The sequence below is a fragment of the Tenebrio molitor genome, chromosome 2 (genome assembly GCF_963966145.1).
Source record: "Tenebrio molitor chromosome 2, icTenMoli1.1, whole genome shotgun sequence".
Taxonomy (NCBI): domain Eukaryota; kingdom Metazoa; phylum Arthropoda; class Insecta; order Coleoptera; family Tenebrionidae; genus Tenebrio; species Tenebrio molitor.
Window position 1 is genome coordinate 18,484,704 of NC_091047.1, and position 19,550 is coordinate 18,504,253.

Here is a 19,550-nt window from a genome sequence, read left to right on the forward strand (position 1 = left end):
ATAAACAAAGAAAAAAAAATTGTATTTAACATTTTTTTTTGCTTTTTATTAAGTGTCATGTGTAATCTTGTTTCAAGTTTATTGTAATTGATGTTAACGAAAATGGTTTAGTTAGACACAAGTTTAGCATTTTAAATTCAAGATCATCCTAAATTCGGACCTGTCTAGAAAACAACGTTGATCGTTGACAGTTATCAGATGGCGGCAAAAATGTCAAAATTAGGTTAGAATCTTGGTAGATGTAGACATGTGAAAAATTCGTTCAAAATCAAAAAAAACTTTGTTATAATGAAACTTGTATGTAGTGTTTCGATAGGTAATCGTTTATTACCGACTTTATCCATCAATTCAAGACAGAAACATGTTAAATCAACGTTGGCTTTGTGCAAACATCCAAAATCAGAAGACTATTTCATTATACTTTTCACAAGCCAAAACAAGACTGGAACGAAATACAGCGTTAAAGGAAACATAAGTCAAATATTAACGCGTTTCATAAGCAGTGGAAAAGCCACAATCCAATTCAAGACACCACCACATGATTTGTATGTGCAAAGTGATGTAATCCAACTGAAAGGATTTTTGCATTTGCTTAAACGAGTGTTGGAAAACAAGATATCACCAAAAGAACTAACTTGTTCCAGCATATCAGTGACACCAGTTGCAGCAAAAGACATGCCACTAAAAAAGTTAGTTATTAAGAAGAGGTCAGAGTATCCTTCTAAAGGTTTTCCAAGAACACTTGAGGCTCTTTACATTAATGACATAAAGAGATGTTCCCTAGATAAGGGCATTTTATTTTTAAGCAAGCTTAAAATATTAGATTTAAGTCAAAATTGTCTTGAATTCATTCCAGAAGAACTGAACAGATTATGTCTGAGCGAACTAAATTTGTCATCAAATAATTTTAGTAAATCAACTCCTAAACAGTGGACATGGATGGGTGGCAATTTATCAAAATCACTTCAATCTTTAAACATAGAATCAAACAATTTAAAATATCTTCCTGATCAAATCATAAAACTTTACAAATTAGTCACACTAAATGTCAATAATAATGAATTAACAAAATTACCTGTTGGTATTGGCAATTTGAGGTATTTGAAAATATTAATTGCTTCAAATAATTTTTTAGCCAGTTTACCAGGCAGTTTAAAAAAATGTCACCTCCAACTTCTCAATTTATATAACAACAATTTTCCTTCTACTCGACAAAACAATTCAGTAGTTGCAACTCCATCAAATTTTCCAGTATATTCACTATTAGAGTCTTCAGCAAGAAATGTGTTGGACCTAAAACTGGCATATTGCCCTGCAACCATTCCTCACACACTTGTTCATCATTTAGACCATGCCAAATATTGTGTCTGTGGAAAAGCTTGCATTGACGTATTTATCAGAGCTCCTGAAACATTGTCTGTAGCTAGTTTGGCCCAAGATTTTGTCACATCAACATCAACTTCTATTGTAACTGTTGAATGTTACTTTTGTTCCTTGAAGTGTTTCAGGACTTCTCACATGGCTCGAAATAGATATCCTGTTATTTGATAGGATGCCATTGACTTGAGTTAATTTTTTTGTTTTTTTTTTGTTTAGTTTTTATGTGTAACTATAATGTGTCTTGAGGAGACAACTTTTAGATGTGATGTTTACAGTAATTATGATATTAATATATTTTGTAATTAATTTTGCGAGCTGATATTGAATGTTGTAAAATATCTATTTGGATGTATTCTGTTTGCTTATGCTTTATGTGTGTTCAGAAATGAAATATGTATTTTGATCTCTATGTGATTACTTGCATCTTGAAAATATTTTACAAAATTTAAAATTCTATCTGTAGAGCAGTTGGTATATAAACATTTAATAACAACATGCATGTAACAAATACCAAAACTTAAGAATAGTAACTATATTTAATTTTTACTATTTGATAATTCTGAATATGTATTATGTGATGAGTAGGTACTGAATAAAATGTTTATAATGTTATTATAATTTTTATTTTTTTTTCCTTTCTATTCACACTTTTGATACAGAGCTTTTAAATGTTGTGTTAATGGAACTTTATTGGTCTCCATCCAAACAGTTATTTCTAAATTGCCATCTTCAGTAAGTGCAAATAATCTTTCAATAGACACAACAGCTGGTTCTTTAGCAAAACTCATTCTTGACATACTTGTTGACTTACACTTTATTTCATTCTTACACACTGTACCTTCTTCCAAAGTGGTCAATCCAAAATTATGTGCTACCATCAATGCTACATCATTTGTTCCTGGTTTTATGCGTAGAAAGCCACTCTCTAAGTGCATGGGATTACTTGTACCTAAGTGCCAAGTACGTGATGTGTAATTTATCAATGGTTGACCTAGACTTTCAAATAAAATTTCTTCACAATATTCAAAAGGCTTTATAGTAGGATAACTGCCTTCTGCTTTAAGGGATTTCCATCGCCCTATTAGCCACGCTATCGGTTTTAAAGCTTCATGATGGGAAGTTATCTGAGCGACCTCCATTTTTTCTGTTCAAAACAAATGCTTATTTTCTGTTGGTAAAATATTTCAATACACAAACGTTAAATTTCTTAACCTTCTTATAAAAACTTTACCCTACTAGGTAGGTACTTATTTATCGTAAAGCAGAAAAAACATTTAAATTTTAAAAACAGGTTATAGAATATCCGGATGTCAACTCAAAATATGTTCAGTTAATATTGTCACCGGCACTGGCAACCAGGTTGTGTTGCATATTTCTCAGATTCAACTTCATGTGCTTATAAAATTATAGGAAATTCAAAAATTAAATATTTTTTACTAAAATGTTCATATAGACAAAGAAATGTACAATATTTCTTATTTCCAGAAATTTCCCTGTAAGAGACATAGGGCCGGTTGCACCAACGTGAGTAAAATTTAACTACAGATTAAAATATACTAAAACATTGTTATAACAATAGGTAACTAAAGTAACGAAGCATTTTAACCTACAGTTAACTTTAACTGGCGTTGGTGCAACCGGCCCTTAACCATATGAACTAATCTTTCCAAATTGTTTTAAACTTTTAAATCAAGCTTAGAGCTTGATGTGTCTCATAGACTAAAGATTTACAGGTGTCCCAGAGTTGCGAAAAAGCTCCATAACTTATGTTATTAAAGATATCAACTTTTTCTTTTTTCTAGATGATAGCTACGCTTATACTGCATATTCGGAAAATATTGCGGTATATATACAGAGTGTCCCAATATTATAAAAACACTAAAGTTATGTTTTTTTAAATAGAAACTACCCAGTTTGATTTTATTTTTGAACTCTATGCTAAATTATGAATCAAATTTATCCAGGTCGCTTTTACTTATCTGCCATGGTTTTTAATCAGTGGCGCTTTTTTTACCAGAATTTCGAATTGCAGGGGTCCCTTCGAAAATTCGTACCTTCCAAATCGTTCCACATAAATTAAAATGATTGACGCTGTTTGATTTCTGAATGTTTGCTGCATCTGCTGAGTGTTTACTCAACAACCTGCTTAGTCGCATATGCCTACTGCGATTTTTTAAACATAACGAATTAAAAATGTTAAAAACTCATTTTGAAGTGAAACTTTTTATGGGAGGGTCTTGAAATTTTGATCGGCAACCTTTTTGTGTGACGAAAAGTGGTGGGGGTAAACACTGTCTCGCACAACGGTTGCGCCAATATTTCCATCTCACTTAAATGTAAGTTAATTTGTTTGACACGAAACAAACATCCCTTAAAATTGTGTATACTTCTGTCTTTGTCCTCTCTTTAATTTGGAGGCTTAAAAATGAACAATGATCAATGAGTTACGCATTTCGATATTGTTTAGTGTTATCGTTGTTTATAATTTATTTTCTTCACTAAAATATACAATTTTGTTGTGAATATGCTATTTAAAAGTGATTGATGAATAATTACAATGTTTCCCTGTAATACAAAAGTTTCACTTCTATCGTGCGTTTTTACGACACATTCTGTTTTTTTTCAAATGGCACCCCGTATTTATTATTGCACTGGTCGAAAGCTTTTTTGACAAGCTTTTGAACAATATAAGGTTTGTATAGTCGAATCTGAAAATCTAGGGTGCTATCCTAAAATTGCTAAATTTGGTGCAATTTTTCCGTTAAAGAGACAATACAAAAATCTAGTAGGCCTAACAAAAATAATCACACAATATGGTCACTCCATAAAGATGAATTGACTAACAAAACAGTGTTTAACAATTAAACATTTCATTATTTAAATAAAAAATAGAAGATATGTAGGTACCTTTTTTTTATTCAATATTGTAGAGATTTGTCTTCTGAATATAAAAATGTAAAGAACTATACCCATTAATTAGACAAAGGTCAAGAAATTAAAGAGTAAATGTACAAAATTTAAAAATCAAGTGACCAAAATAAATTAGAGAGAAGTTTGTTCTAAATGCTCGAAATGACTAAGTAAGCTCTGAATATTCATTTGTCAAAACAGAATATAGCCTAAGGGAGTCCGTTTCGGCTTAGGGACGCGAGGGTCGCGGGTTCGATTCCGACCGAGGGCGCAAAAAAAAGGCTATATTTTACCTCGTGATTCGGAAGTCACGTTAAGTCATTGGTCCCGGTATATTGAGTTGGTCATCATGCCCCTCATAGATTTGTAAACCAGTCCTAGACTGTGTAACAATTTTTTTTATTTTAATAATAAAGTTGCTGTGGAAGAAAATTTCCAAAGACGATTTAGTGTTAACGTGTGGTGTGGCATTTTTGGAGATAGCCTGGACTAGTGGGTCCCTTTTTTATTGATAGCAGTCTCAATCAAACAAAATATCATATTATTTAATATCAAACGAAATAAGCAACTTTCTGGATGAGATACCATTAGCAGTGGTAAATAGAGTCGTGTTTCATCAGGACGGCGCCATACCACATAATGCACGCATGAATTTTGTATTTTTAAAACATTTAAATCATTTTGGTGAACGATGAATGGGTGCTCATGGAGCTATTCGATGGCCCGCTAGATCCCCAGATTTAAATCCATTGGATTTCTTTATATTCATTCGAAACTTTCGAGACAATCTTTATTTGACCCCACCAGGTACCCAAAAAGAGTTAAGAAAAAGTGGGAGTATGTCAGGAAAAACCCCGAAATTTTTTACTGAATGCAAAGGTGGGCATTTCTAGAAGGGATCGACAGTGTCTGCAACAGCATTGAGGAAATTTTGAGCAACTAGAATAGATTTTGTATTGTTTACAAATTTGATTACTTGATTTTTGATTTTCAATTTTTTTCAATTAAAATACATTTTTTGTTTTTTCTTTTAATGTACTTACGAATATTCAGAAGAAGATTCTTTATAAGAACGTATAAAAAAATATATAGAGTGTAATTTGAAAAAAAAAAGTTGGCTATCGTCTGTCAAAAAATAGATGTCGAAAAAAATATCACTATAATTATATTCTCTCTGGTATACGCTTGCTCCATATCGTTTTTTGACGACTGCCGTACCGTCTCGCGGAGGCAGCGCGCAGTTCTTGGTTGGTATTTTTAAAATTCCGCCTGCCTTGACATGTAATACCACTCATTAAAACACAGGAACATGCAAATAATAATAACTTGCGGCTTTCAGTCGACTAATACAAGCTGAACGAAAAAAAAAACTTGTCTAAAGGTAAAAAAACTGTTAGAACGTTACCATGTCAGTAATGTGAAAAAAGTAAGCCACGTATTGGTACAAATGACTCAAATGAGCAAGTTAATACAGGGTAGAAACTTTAACTGGAATAAAATTCATAACTTGGAAATAGGCGATTTTTGTAAAAAATACCGAAACAGGTCAATTTTTATTTTTCCTTGCCTACATTTTGACGTAATGGTTTTTGCATATCTCCTCCCGGAAGTGCGCAACCACCCCCAACTTTTTTTTTTCAAACGTAAGGGTATATCAAGTGACACCTCGTTTGAAAGGCCCATTTGGAAGGACTACAACGCACTATTTTTACAAAAATTGCCTATTTCCAAGTTATGAATTTTATTCCAGTTAAAGTTTCCACTCTGTATTATATTGGGATATAAAGTTAGAAAATGCATTATAATTTATAACAGAATCGAGGAAGAGTTTGAAAAATCGAGACGAAGTCGAGATTTTTCAACTTCTGAGATTCTGTTATGGCACTTAATAACCGTCCGGTCCATAACGTTTTTCGCACAATCGCCTATACGACAAGAATTGACTATGAAGTAATTTTTTTGACAGAAGTATTTTGGAGACAGTAATGTTATTAATGTCATTAATGACTTACCTCAGTACGTATCGGTATCGTTATTTCCTTACAGCATTAGGGGTGTAAATTCAACTTTCAGATTGTGTCAGCAACAATGGTAAATAGCTATATAACAACACGATTGTGCGAAAATGATAAATTTTCGATTCGGAACGTTTTTACAGTGATTTTTGAAATTTGCCGGTGTAAAAACCTGTTTGAGAAAGGTTGGCACCTCAGAACAGCAATCTCTGTAATTGTTGCTATATTTTAAATATGTATGTACAAATGAGCAAGTTCATCAACGACAAAATTTCGATTCGGAACGTTTTAACCGTGATTTTTGAGATTTGGCGATATAAAAACATGTTTAGAGAGGAACCAGCCCGATTTTAGTCTTACCTACATGAGCAATTTCCTGCACAAAATTGCGATTTTTTGTCTATTCTCCTAGTGCATATTAACGTGCAACGAAATAAAAATGTTTTGATGACAATAATTCCTAACATTCAATGGTTTTACTTCATGTACTTTGTCCAGTACCTATATTTAGCGTACTATATTAAATTATTGTATAATATGTAAATTATTAATGGAATTGTAACTGAGTCATGCGTCAACTGTTTACCTATTTATTGTATAAAAAGTAACAATTAATTGTCGTTTTTTAATTCTCTTACGAATAAGAGGTTCTTTGTTGTTAACAAGTAGGTACGCATGCCAAATACATTATTACCGCTTCTTTTTCTCGATAATTTTGCAACCCCGAACACAGCAAACACATCCCCGATTGATTACTCTTTTTTTTCTAAATAATTTGAATTTCTTAATTTCAAAAAGCCGATTTTAAACACGTCGTCAAATACAAAACTGTTTGCTTACCAACTGAAAAACGCCACGGTCCGCCGCTTGGAGGCGCGTCAATCGATGTCGGGCAAGCCTATAACGCAACAGAGACGGGATTTCGATACGAGCATTGCTGCTAAGGTTGGTGTTGATAAACGTACCGTTTTATTAGCCAAACAAAAAATCAAACCTATGCATACATAACCTTTATTAAAAAAGCGATGTTTACACAACTCAAATTTTTAATTTTTGGATCTGTTCTGTCATCTGTGTAGGTACTTTTTTTTGGCCAGCGATAGTATATGGGATTCATTTATCAATTTAAGTATAATCATTAATCAAATTATTAATCACTAATTAACTTTGCGGTTTTGTTACACCAATGCGGTAACTACCATGACAGACAACACTTTCCAGAACAATTTATATCTACTGGAGACAAAAGAGTGTATTAAAAACCCATAAAAAATCTAATAGGGTGAAATCAAAAGACCGCACAGACCACTTAATAAATTCTCTTCTACGAATCACTGAATTTGAAATTATTTTACTTAAAAGAATGTAATGTCGTAGGTACTCTTATGTATTGTTAAGACATGAGTGTTATTTAACATTCATGTTTTGAAATTTCTCTATATCGCAGTGCTATTTGAGAAATGAAAGTAGGTATGGATTTTCCTCTCCGAGACTTGAAAACTCGATTAAAAAAACAGAACCCTATTACTCGAAATGGTTCTTTTGTACTTATTTGTTTCATCTATAACACTGTTGTTAAGATTAGAAACCAACGAGGTGCAGTACGTTAGCTTTGAGTGATTCCCATTTTTTTTATATTCTAATTAAAACACAAAGATTATTATTTTTTATTTGAACGCAAGCGAAAGTCAACATCGATAAAAGCGTTGAATGAGAAGATATCCTCATTCAACGATAAAAGTAAAACGGAAATAAAGTGAGGTCATCTAGAATCCTTGGTCTATTCCCATACAATAGTTTTTTAACATTAAAACTGTGCAGCAAGATGATTTATAATTTTATTTTGACAGATAAAGAAAGACTCGTTGATACGACAACTTTTACAATTGGATGTCAAAGTTCAGAACAATATGTAGTAAATGCAGATAAGGAATACATCACTAAGAAAACTAAACTATTAGTTATTAAGTGAAGTTCCGGTTTGAGGTACCTAAAAACAAAACGTTAAAATGCAACTGAAACTAGTTGTGCTGTTCCTGTTGTTCTTTTCCAAAGCAGAAACGACGTACGTACTCTAGTAAACCTTTTAACATTAATTAGTTTACAAACATTTATTGAACACAATAAAAGTATCGACCATTGTGTTTTCAAAACCATAATCTTTAAATTTAGCATCTTAAAAATTTGTGTTGGAGCTTTTTAATTACACATTTAAAAATATTGCAGAGATAGTGAGGACTTGAAGAAAGTCACGTCCGGATTCTTTTATAGCATGCCAAAAACACTGTTATCAGGAAAAAATGAAACGGTTTGTTTATCAACACATTACTCATCCTTGATACCAGTTAAAATCATAGTGGACATAAAAATAAGAGAAAAACATTTTCTCACCACCAAAACGATAGACTCAGGTAAATTTTCATTGAAATTTTTTTCCTTCTTACGAAGCAAAGTTTTAGAGCATTCGTGCTTCGAATTATTTGTACCGAATAACAACAAGAAGGAACCTCAGTTTGCTAGCGTAAGAGTACAAGTCCAACTGAATGGTATCATATACTCAGCCCACAATCAAGACCCTATTGTGATTTATCCCAACAAAAAAATTACATTTTTGGAAACAGATAGAATGACGTATAAATCGGAAGATACAGTGAAGATCAGAATACTAACTCTTGGAGATGATTTGTTGCCCTCTAAAAATTACAAAGTTCCCTACGTTCGAATTCGCAACCCATTAGGTGTAGGTGTTGTTGTTTGGGAAAACATCACCACCGAACTAGGTCTTGCTCAGTTAGAACATAAATTGTCACGAGACTCGGTTGAGGTAAAGTTGTTTTAATTATTTTTTAACGTTTTATGTCTTCATAAAAATCATTCAAGGGTAAATGGAGAATAGAGGCTGACGGAGAAACTAGAATATTCGAAGTAAACAAATATGTTTTGCCTCGCTTTAAAGTTTCTATAGTGCATCCGAAAATTATCTACCACAAGGACTCTTTTGTGACGATGAAAGTCTGCGCGAAATATTCTTATGGAGGTGTAGTTAAAGGATCAGCGTTCATAAGACTCACAGATTCGTATCATAACATGAAAACTATCCAGTCTTTAAAAAAAGTGAGTAAAACAATTTTCATTACGTATCTACATGTCTTTGATGTATATGTCTAGATGACAGATGGTTGTGCAGAATTCACTTTCTCTAAGGAAGAATTGTCTTTATCTCACATAAAGAAAAAGTTTCCTCTGATCGAACCGAAAATTAGTGTTCTCATCACAGCGACCGTGACAGAATACGGAACTGACAAAATTGAATTGACCACAGCAAGGAGTTTCATTTCCTTGAGAGCGTACACCATGAAATTTGTAAAGAAAAATCTCTTTTTACCGGGACTACCGTACCAAGGCACCATACAACTCAGTAATGTCAACACAAATATAAACGGAGAAGTTATAGAGATATGTTACAACATTGCTATCAAAAAGAGCTGGAATTATTTGAGCAACGAGCAGTGTTCGAATTTCACGATACAAAACGAGAAAGCAATTCAGTTTCACATTTTGCCTCTGAAAAGTAACGTAATCCACTTACAACTGAATGCAAGATCGTTAAATCATACCAATATCGGGGATAGTTTGCTCGTTGTAAGATTGTACTCGCCTAGTTCAACCTATGTTATGCTCAGCCAAATTCATCCTTTGGAAGTCTCTAAATGTCGATCTGTACAACAATTTACTGTGCAGTATACAACGGATAGAGTAAAAGAACACGAGAATATCACATTTTACTACATGGTGAGTGACTAATTCGTTGCAAAAATCGGTGTGGATGCTATGGTGCCCGTGTGGCGTGGCGTGAACTAATTAATGTCAAAATCTTGGTTCGATACAATTTTGTATGGAACGTGTACCGTTTTGTTCATTTTGTAGGTCAAGACAAGAGGTCAGATTCACAAACTAAGGCAGATAACTCACAACGTGCGCAAACACTATCCAAATTACATGAACGAATACAAAGACTTTATAGGATCAACCCATCGGCACCTTAAATCAGGCAGTTCCATTGGAAAATTTATACTGAAGTTCAAATTAGATGATAAAATAATCTCAAACTATCATCTGCTTGTTTATTATGTTTCCCCCGACGGTGAAGTTGTATCGGCCACAAAAGAAGTCGAAGTTGAACCGTGCCTCAATAACAAAGTCGTATCACAGCAAATGTTTGAAATTTTTGTAAAAATGATTGTCTTAGGTTGAGGCGAATTGGTCTCACAAACAGATAACACCAGGAGGTACGGCGTCCTTGTTACTGGAAACCAAATCTGATTCGCTTTGCTCGATATCGGCAATAGACAAAGCGACAACATTTATGGACAATTTGGCCACACTGGAGACCAAGACAATTTTGCGACCGTATCTACAAGAAAAGGAGACTCCAGAGTCGGGCAGGAAATCTTGCGTACCTCCAGTCAAGAAAAACAGAGAGGGTAAGGATCGAATTTTATCTAGCAACATCTCGACCTCGACTGACCATCACCGCCTCCGCACGGGGACAGTGGGTGGATGCGTTGTAGCTCTGTGTTGACGTTAGCAACCAAAATAGTATATTACACTATAAGTGATGAAAGTGCCTGATTTTTCAACGAGCAATACCTACATGATATACTCACGAGCGCCAGCGAGTGAGGATAGTATTGCGAGTTGAAAAATCGCACTTTGATCACGAATTGTGTATACTATTTTTTCCAACGTCGCTTATGAAAATGAGTCTCAATTTTAAATTTTTTTATAATTATTTTACTCCCCTATTTTTTGAATATTCGGGATTTGGAGTTTCAATTAATGCGAACAACAGTGTTTTAAAATTTTATATTAATAAGTAAGTATGTAGTAGATTGTTAAATAAATTTTCCTGACTAGTGAGTTTACTTTCTCATTTTCCTCACTAGTGATGCAAACGCCTATTTTCCTCAGTAAATTGAGTAATGAAAGTATCATTTTCATAAGCGATGTTGGAAAAAATATTATTGGGTGTTGATATAACTAAAAACACAGTGTAAGCGTAACACCTACATTTTACAAGAGAAAGAAAAAATGTTTTATACATGTACAGGGTATATCTGATGAAATACGTGTACCTATTAATTTTAACCAGAGAAAGAACTCGCTAATTCATTAAAATTTTCTCTATAACATTTTTACGAAAAAGCATTACAAATTGATTTAAAATTTGGAATAAATTAGTCAACAAAGTGTATACCCGCCTGGGGCCCAATTCTTGAAATCACTGGAAAATATTCGTTTAAGAATATTTTCTCATAAATGAATTCCCAGTGGAATTTAATCATATCTGTATTCTTGAACTGTTTGGAAAATGATTTCACATGAGAATTTAAAAATGCAATATGTTGACAATTTGGATCAAACGGGTCTAATTTCGGATAAAGTCTTTGTGTTTGGGCAATGAATTCTTCCATTTTTTTCTTTTACAAACACAATTATGTATTAACAAAAGTGTCACATTTCACAGTCGAATTTCTCGCAATGATAAACACTAGGTGAAAAATAATTCTCCGGATTACTAGTGGAAAAATCCGTCTGACATAAGTCCAGAATACACTTTTGCATTTCTCATGAGAAAATTTGCCTATTTTTCCAATGACAATTCAACTCGCATTCTCTCGACCAATCAGATTTACGAAATTGATCAGTACGGACCAATCACGTTTGTTTTAAAAAAATTGCCGCGGAAATTTTCACTAGTGAAAATTGCCACCAAAAATTTCCAACAAAATGTTTCCACTAGGATATTTTATTTTCTATTTTATTAAATTTTTCAATCTTCGCTCGGTGAATTGTCATGCCGAATACAAACTCGTGGATACGAAATTGCCGGAAATTTTCTCCTCAGACCACTCGTATTTGTTTCTTAAGACAATTTTCACTTGTTCGCTTCGCTCACTCGTGAAAATTGTCGCCGAAACAAATGCTTGTATCTGAGATCGAAAATTTCCGGCAATTTCGTACCCACTCGTTGTATTACTATTGAGAATTAATTTCATCGATTCAAGAATTGGGTACCTGTGGGTAAGGACAATAATTTTCTGTTGGGATAGAAACCGAGCCTTGTCAAAAAGTTACATTGTTATAGAAAACATTAAATAATTAAAATTAAAATTTTCATGGTTACAAAAATTGAGCCTATTTAGTTAAGCACACAAAACGACTCGACATAAAAACTGAAAATAGTGCGAAAATTTCGCAGTTCTTTGGCTACCTCCCAGCGCGCACAAGTCTTTCGAAGTTGTAAATTTGGTTTTTTACTCTTGGCTGAGGTCCAAACAACATATTAAAAAATTAGAACTACATGACCTTTTGCAAGGTCGGATGTATATCTTGACTGGACTACTATGTATATACCTACCAAAATCCATTCTACACCCAGTATAATATACTACCCTTTCAACAAAAGCATTCCTTCCTGGGAGGAATATCATAAGACCAATAACTTTCTTCATATTGGCTTCGATTTTACTATTTTTATTATAAGATGTGTCATTCATTAATATTTTATGACTTTTCGAAGAAATTTAAAATCGGGGACAAAAATAACCAGGGACATAGAACTTGTTTCGGGGACTCACCGGGACAGTCCTGGCAAAGGGGGACGAATGGTCACCTTATCCCCGAAAGTTTGTCGCTGGAATTCTAACACACTCTGTACCTATAGACACCTGTAATTTTTGTATCAGCCGTTCAACGATATGCTGAATAGAAATGTTGCTTTTTTAACATTTTGAACAACTGTTCAACGGTGGGGACAATACGCGTGGTGTGAGTTACAAAATGAAAGTTGATGCAGCGGAGGAGATGGTCAGTCGAGGTGCTTAGAGATGAAATTCGACTTTAGGGTGGAACCCCACTTGCATCAAGAGCTCCTTTTCATTACTCTTTTGCAGCATCAGCATTAACGGAAGCCGACGAAACCATGTGGGACTTAAAACGTAAAAAACGCTTCGTTTATTCTTTTTCTGAAGACTACGACTCGTACGACATTTTCAATGTAAATTAATTTATTATTGTACCTGCTTATGAGAGTCGTTATAATTTTTTTCAGATATTCGGTGTCACCACAATTACAAATTTTAAAGTGGTGACAAAACCTTGCTACACAGGTATTGTATTCTATAGATATCTGTAAAAACAATGGAAAGCATAATTTTGATTTGCAGGCCCCATACCTCCAACCAACAATCCAGGTTTACAAACATTTTTGTTTCTGTAAAAACATAAAGAATATTTTTTACAGTTCAGTTTCTGACGGATCAGTACGACATTCAAAACGAAGAGAAAATTACTCCGATACGCTCTTTCTTTCCGGAAACGTGGTTGTGGGAATTGGTTCCTGTTAGGTAGATCAATACAACACAATATGTTTAATGCTAGACACATTTGCTGTTTTTGTAGAAGTGCCGCCGTGATTCATCGAAATTTACCTCACACTATCACTAGTTGGACCACCAACGTGTTGTGTGTTTCAGCTAGTGATGGAGTCGGCTTCAGCAAAACCACTGAAATAGCAACGTTTCAACCGTTTTTTGTAGACGTTTTGACTCCGTACTCTATAAAAAGAGGAGAAACACTCTACTTGCATACAATTCTTTTTAATTACCTGCATTACAACATTCCCGTGAGTGTGAATTATTGCTCTGACTCTTACCAAATAGATTATTTGTAGATTCGCGTCACTTTAGGGACCTCTAATAGTTTAAAACTGGTCGACATTTTAAACAGAAAGAGTTTTTCTTTTTGTGTGTCGAGTAATAATACTGTGACACATGTATTTGAGTTACAAGGAGTTGAAATAGGCGATGCTAATGTGACTGTTTTGGCTGAATTAGATCCCTCATATCCAGGACAGTGTGGACCTGACGTTGTAGTAAACAAAAGGTAAATATTATACAATATTCCTAAACAAATTCCTCATCAAAGTCGCCTTTGGACTTACAACGCATGTCTTATTATCTTATTTTATCTGATATTAAAAATAATGTATTTTTCACTTTAGTATAATTGCATGATAACTCCTAGGATACGAAATACGTAAACATGTCCATAACAACCGGGGAATAATAACAGGGCGTAATAAGAATAAGCGGGCGTAATGAATTCATAACGCCCTCATCAATTCATAATTGCAAAGATGCCAATTTTTTATTTTTTTGTAAAGAACACGTATAGTGAAAAATAAAATCTTGTATGCACCACGGCGTCACCGAATGATTACGCCCATCGAACGATATCCATCTCTCGGGCTAAAGCCCTCGAGCTGGATTCATCGTTCTCCGGGCGTAATCATCGTTGTAACGCCCTTGGTGCATAAATAGCTAAGATGTCATCTTTTTATTCTCAAGAGTTTGACATTAATAGATTATTTCACTACAGCACATCCATTATAAACTGTCAGATTGAAGGTCAGTCAAAATTTAGTGACTGTACCGTTTATTTAATGTATGATTGAACTTTTGCTGAGAGTACAGTATAGGTACAGTGGGCCGCATGATTTCCCTTTCATTAAAGTTAAAGAACGTCGTTAAATTATTTTGTGTCTGTCTAACTTAGTGCTTGGCATATACTCTCACTTTGTCTAATCAATTATTTAGCTAATGAACAGCTTATCGAATGGGAAATCATACGGCCCAATGTGATCAAAAAGAAAAAAAATCAGAGCAGGCGTTGCAATTTTAATATGTACCTACTTACTTAAGTACTTCAACAAAATTTATTGCAAAAATTAAAAACAAAAGGAGAAAGTTTTGGCATTCCCAGTAACTTTATCAATAGTGCCAACCTGATGGCACTTTGACAGTTCAGATCTATAATAGATGAGCTTTACAACAATTTAACAAAAAGTGGCAAAGACAGTATTGATTAATGAACAGAGACAACATTCATGATGTCAAATTCTTGACAATGAAGATATGATATAGGTACCTATGTCAGACAAAATCGAAAAAACTCTGCTTAAGATATTAATAATGAAATGAATTGTTGAAAGCAGCTTCCTTCCTGCCACAAGTACAGGTCATTATAAATGATTGTCCTATCGCAGTTGGCGATGAAAACTCACATAAATTTTGGATGTGTCGAAGCCTCGCAACGTTAGACAAACTATATACAGGGTCATTATAAATGACTGTCCCATCGCAGTTGGCGTTTAAAACCCACACAAATTTGGGATGTGCCGCTAGCTTCGCAACGTTAGACAAATTTACACTACCGCCGGCAGCGCTACCTATCGGCGATGCTAGTCTCACTCATGTTATAAAGCTTGCGGCACATTCAAGTACGTCACCAACGCCTACTGCGATGAGCTACTCGTTATAAATCCAAAAGCGACTTTAATGAGAATGTTTTTGACACATTGTAAAAAAAATCGTTGTTAATTATACTTGTTTTATACCTTAGAGATGTAGTTTTTAAAACATTCTTCATTGAACCCGAAGGCTATCCTGTCCAAGTAACAAAATCCGCTTTGCTTTGCGGATCAGGTATTTATATTTCAAAACAATATTCGTCCTAGTTTAACACATATTTCAGACATCCAAACGATAAATAATGTTACTTGGGAATTAAACGTGCCCAGCGATACAATACCTGGAACGGCAAAGGCAAAAGTAACAATAAATGGAGACATCTTGGGACAAACCATTCAAGTATTTCAGTATCACTCGTCTATGGGAAATTATTCTTAAAATACAATTTTAGAATCTAGATGACCTCATAATGATGCCGACAGGATGTGGAGAACAAATTATGGCAAATCTGGCGCCCAATCTATACATTTTAAAGTACTTAAACGCAATTAAAAACTTAACACCGACAGTGAAACACAAAATTATAAGAAATCTAAAAATTGGCTACCAAAGAATTTTAAATTACGTCCACAAAGACGGCTCCTTTTCAGCTTTTGGATACCACGATCCCATGGGATCGATGTTTTTGACGGCATTCGTAGTCCGAACATTGCAAGATCTCAAACAGTACATTTACGTAGATCAAAAAATTATTGAACGTGCCGTTTCTTGGATCCTGAGCCATCAGCTGGAAAATGGGTGTTTCAGCACAATGCTTCACGTTTTCCAAGATATGGTACCATTTATCTTTTTTACACATTTACACAACACACCGTTTGTTTCTCTCTCAGGGAGGTACCACTACAGAAAATAGCACTGCAGGATTGACGGCTTACGTAATGATAAGTTTGTTAGATGGAAACGTCGACGTTCCTGAATCGGTCACAACTAATGCAAAATACTGCATCAGAGGACATTATCACCTCGACAAGTACACATTAGCGATCAGCTCTTACGCGCTGTTGAAAATTAACTGGTACAGCGAAGCTACTAGAATGTTGAAAAAGCTCTTCCAAATCTCTAACCAAAAGGATAACATGTTGTGGTGGACAAATAGAGGTAACAAAACTCGAAAATCTGTCGCTTTTTGTCAAATTTCTGTTTAGATATTAATGGATCTGCCGCTAGCGATATCGAAATTACTAGTTACGTTCTATTGTCGTTGTTGCATCAAAGAACTCCGGAAAATTTAGCGAGGGCTAATGCCGTAGTACAATGGTTGTCAACCAAACAAGGACCGCGTGGGGGTTTTCGGTCTACTCAGGTGCATAAAGAAAAGTTTTTAGTTCTTGCATTTCTGGTCATATGATTTAATCTAATATCTCCATGCGAACCTACCTGACTACCACTTTCAGACAATTTGTAATCTTTATGCTTGCAGGATACGGTGGTAGCACTTGATGCCCTAACACGATACTCCTATTTTGTGAATTCTAAAAAAATAAACATGAACATTACGATAAGTGCAGTGGAACAAAAACATACATATGAAATGAGCGATGATGATCGGTTGAAATCGAAAAAAATAATCTTGAAAAGAGCTGATAATAGTGTCAAGATTAAAGTTAAAGGAGATGGATGTATCTTAGCACAAACAGATGTTGCTTATTTTGTAAAACACATACACAGCAACGAAGCGTTTAAACTTGAAATGGAAATTTCACCGGTATCAAATGTAGACAAGTGCTCGATTACTACTTTATCACCATGTTTCACTTACAATGGGCCAGATCTGCAGTCTAATATGGCAATTTTAGAGGTCAGTTTACCTTCAGGTTACGAAGCGGACAGAGCGTCTTTGTATAAATTACTCGAAGAAGACACCACTACCAGTGAGTACATCTTTAGAGTTTCACAAGAAATTTGAAACTACTTTTAATGTGGCACTCTGTTTTGGAACAAGTCTAATTAACACAGTTTATAAATTTTTTAGAGGTGAAAATGTTTGAAGAACTAGAACAAAAAATAGTTTTGTATTTAACGAAACTCAATTCGCAGCAGATTTGTGTGAATTTTAATATCAATGAAAATGCGATTGTCCACTCCAGATCAAATTCCACCATAAAACTTTATGACTATTATAAGCCTGAATATAGTGTATTGCAATATTATAAGATAAGTGAAAAGTGTAAATTTAATAATTCCGCAATACCGGACATTGTACGAAATATTATACGGAATGTGTCGAGTGAAACGACGAAAAACATATCGAAACGAAACGTGGGAATGAATGCAGATTTCGTAGATATTGATATTGAACTGGAGGAACCGGAAGGTATTTGACGTACTACAAAAAATGAATGCATGGGAAATATGTAACAAAAAGTATTTCATTTTTCATCTTTATAAATTAAGTAGAATATGAAGTTTAAAAAAAAAGAATGATGATTTTTTGGAGTGATAAATAAAAAATATGTTTGGTAATGTTCCCACGCATTTGTTTTGACATGATATCTGGGATGTACTGAAATTTTGTTGAAATTTTTCAGGTGTCGAGGGAAATGTTCCTGTTTACATAAAACCTAATTCGTCTATACTCTTATTTCTTAACAACTCTCTTGACACAGATGAAGTTACTCACATTAACAGTTTTAAACAATTACAAAAAAATTAATAGATAATGAATATATTTATGTATTTCTCGGTGTAGTGCTAGTATCATTAATATGTTGTTAATTTAGATGACAATAAAAAGGTTTTAAGCGTCTGATTTATACCTAAATAGAAACTTAGGCTGTTAAAACATGTATATTTAGTTCAATCCATAAAGGTGGTCTTACACCAAAGCAACATGTAGAGCGTGATTCAAACCAGAACAGCACAAGGGCGGAGCTTAAAATGCGCGCCATTAAAGTGACCAGTGGCGTATCAAACAATTACTATTTACTGATTAAAATAATAAACATTACGAAATGAATGGGCAAAATTGATTTGAATTTTTTACACGGTTTTCTTATTTTACACAACACAAGTGGTATCCAAGCATAAGTGACAGACAACAATAAGCGTAAAAACGAGAAAAGTTTTACTTTTTAACGCCGCCACTGTCATACACGTCCTTCCCTTATGAAACAATGGACTGAGCCGACGTCTGAAAGTGCCTTTCTACGCAAACTACGTGATGTCCTGTTCTGGTTTGAATCGCACTCTAGCATGCTAAAGTCTCATCGTCGAAAAATAGTCAATTTTGACTTGAATTGTAAATCATTTTACAATAGGAGAGAAAATCGTCTTATAACTACCATAAATAAGTAGTTGTTAATTTACCTGATGTTCGTCCTTCCTTGAGTCGGCACTGCACAACAAAGGGGCAATAAAATTAGAAGGTATAATGGAATTATTTATGGTAGTTATAAGACAATTTTCTCTCCTATTATAAAATGATTTATTTACAATTTAACTCGATTTTTTCGACGAAGACACAGTTTGTGGTATATATAATGTTGTCGGTCGCACAAACCTGTGACTACGTATGTACCATGCGATAGACCGTTTATACCTACGCAACTAATTGCCTTCAGTATAAGTGCAATATTTACATTTCAAATGTCGGATACAATAATTGCAGCTGCAGCATATTTCGTTTTGACCCAACAAGTAAAAAAGCAAAAAAGACGAAGGTGGTGGAATAGACAATTGTTTGCACAACGAAAGTTTTTGGTCTCAGTTGAATGTAGATTTTTTAAAATTTTACATGACTGAGTTTACCTAATTGACTTCAATTATTTGTCAAATAAACATGATGAAATTGTGTTCTAACCCTCTACAGTTCAAAAGTTATTCCTGTCATCCTCAATAAACATTACAGTTTTTTCATTTGACCATTCCATCA

The 19,550-nt window shown here is 34.1% G+C and overlaps 3 protein-coding genes across 3 annotated transcripts; 2 read left to right on the plus strand and 1 right to left on the minus strand.

The window, feature by feature from the left end:
- The first annotated feature begins 154 nt into the window (after positions 1-154).
- On the plus strand, positions 155-1,992 carry LOC138123894 (leucine-rich repeat protein 1-like). The gene has a single exon (XM_069038726.1). The coding sequence runs from the start codon at positions 289-291 to the stop codon at positions 1,546-1,548; it is 1,260 nt and encodes a 419-aa protein (XP_068894827.1). The 5' UTR covers positions 155-288; the 3' UTR covers positions 1,549-1,992.
- On the minus strand, positions 1,981-2,702 carry LOC138123897 (peroxynitrite isomerase THAP4-like). The gene is made up of 2 exons (XM_069038729.1): positions 2,628-2,702; positions 1,981-2,548 (listed from the first exon to the last, which is right to left on the minus strand). The coding sequence occupies exon 2, from the start codon at positions 2,517-2,519 to the stop codon at positions 2,019-2,021; it is 501 nt and encodes a 166-aa protein (XP_068894830.1). The 5' UTR covers positions 2,520-2,548; positions 2,628-2,702; the 3' UTR covers positions 1,981-2,018.
- Positions 2,703-8,206: 5,504 nt separating this feature from the next.
- Positions 8,207-18,425, plus strand: LOC138123886 (pregnancy zone protein-like). Its single transcript, XM_069038717.1, has 21 exons — positions 8,207-8,370; positions 8,532-8,716; positions 8,765-9,129; positions 9,186-9,419; positions 9,474-10,097; positions 10,233-10,505; positions 10,555-10,789; positions 13,262-13,365; positions 13,420-13,477; positions 13,535-13,561; positions 13,612-13,714; positions 13,770-13,992; positions 14,041-14,252; positions 15,771-15,853; positions 15,903-16,018; positions 16,071-16,454; positions 16,510-16,777; positions 16,825-16,982; positions 17,100-17,550; positions 17,652-17,993; positions 18,208-18,425. Exons 1-21 carry the CDS (start codon positions 8,315-8,317, stop codon positions 18,330-18,332), a joined length of 4,626 nt encoding a protein of 1,541 aa, XP_068894818.1. The 5' UTR covers positions 8,207-8,314; the 3' UTR covers positions 18,333-18,425.
- The last annotated feature ends 1,125 nt before the right edge of the window (positions 18,426-19,550 follow it).

Excerpts from the sequence above, each read along its gene's own strand:
- LOC138123894 (XM_069038726.1), top strand. The coding sequence starts at position 289 with ATGAAACTTGTATGTAGTGTTTCGATAGGTAATCGTTTATTACCGACT.
- LOC138123897 (XM_069038729.1), bottom strand. The coding sequence starts at position 2,519 with ATGGAGGTCGCTCAGATAACTTCCCATCATGAAGCTTTAAAACCGATA.
- LOC138123886 (XM_069038717.1), top strand. The coding sequence starts at position 8,315 with ATGCAACTGAAACTAGTTGTGCTGTTCCTGTTGTTCTTTTCCAAAGCA. Across the intron at positions 13,366-13,419 it reads ACTCGTACGACATTTTCAAT|ATATTCGGTGTCACCACAAT; the intron begins GTAAATTAATTT and ends AATTTTTTTCAG. Across the intron at positions 13,715-13,769 it reads TGGGAATTGGTTCCTGTTAG|AAGTGCCGCCGTGATTCATC; the intron begins GTAGATCAATAC and ends CTGTTTTTGTAG.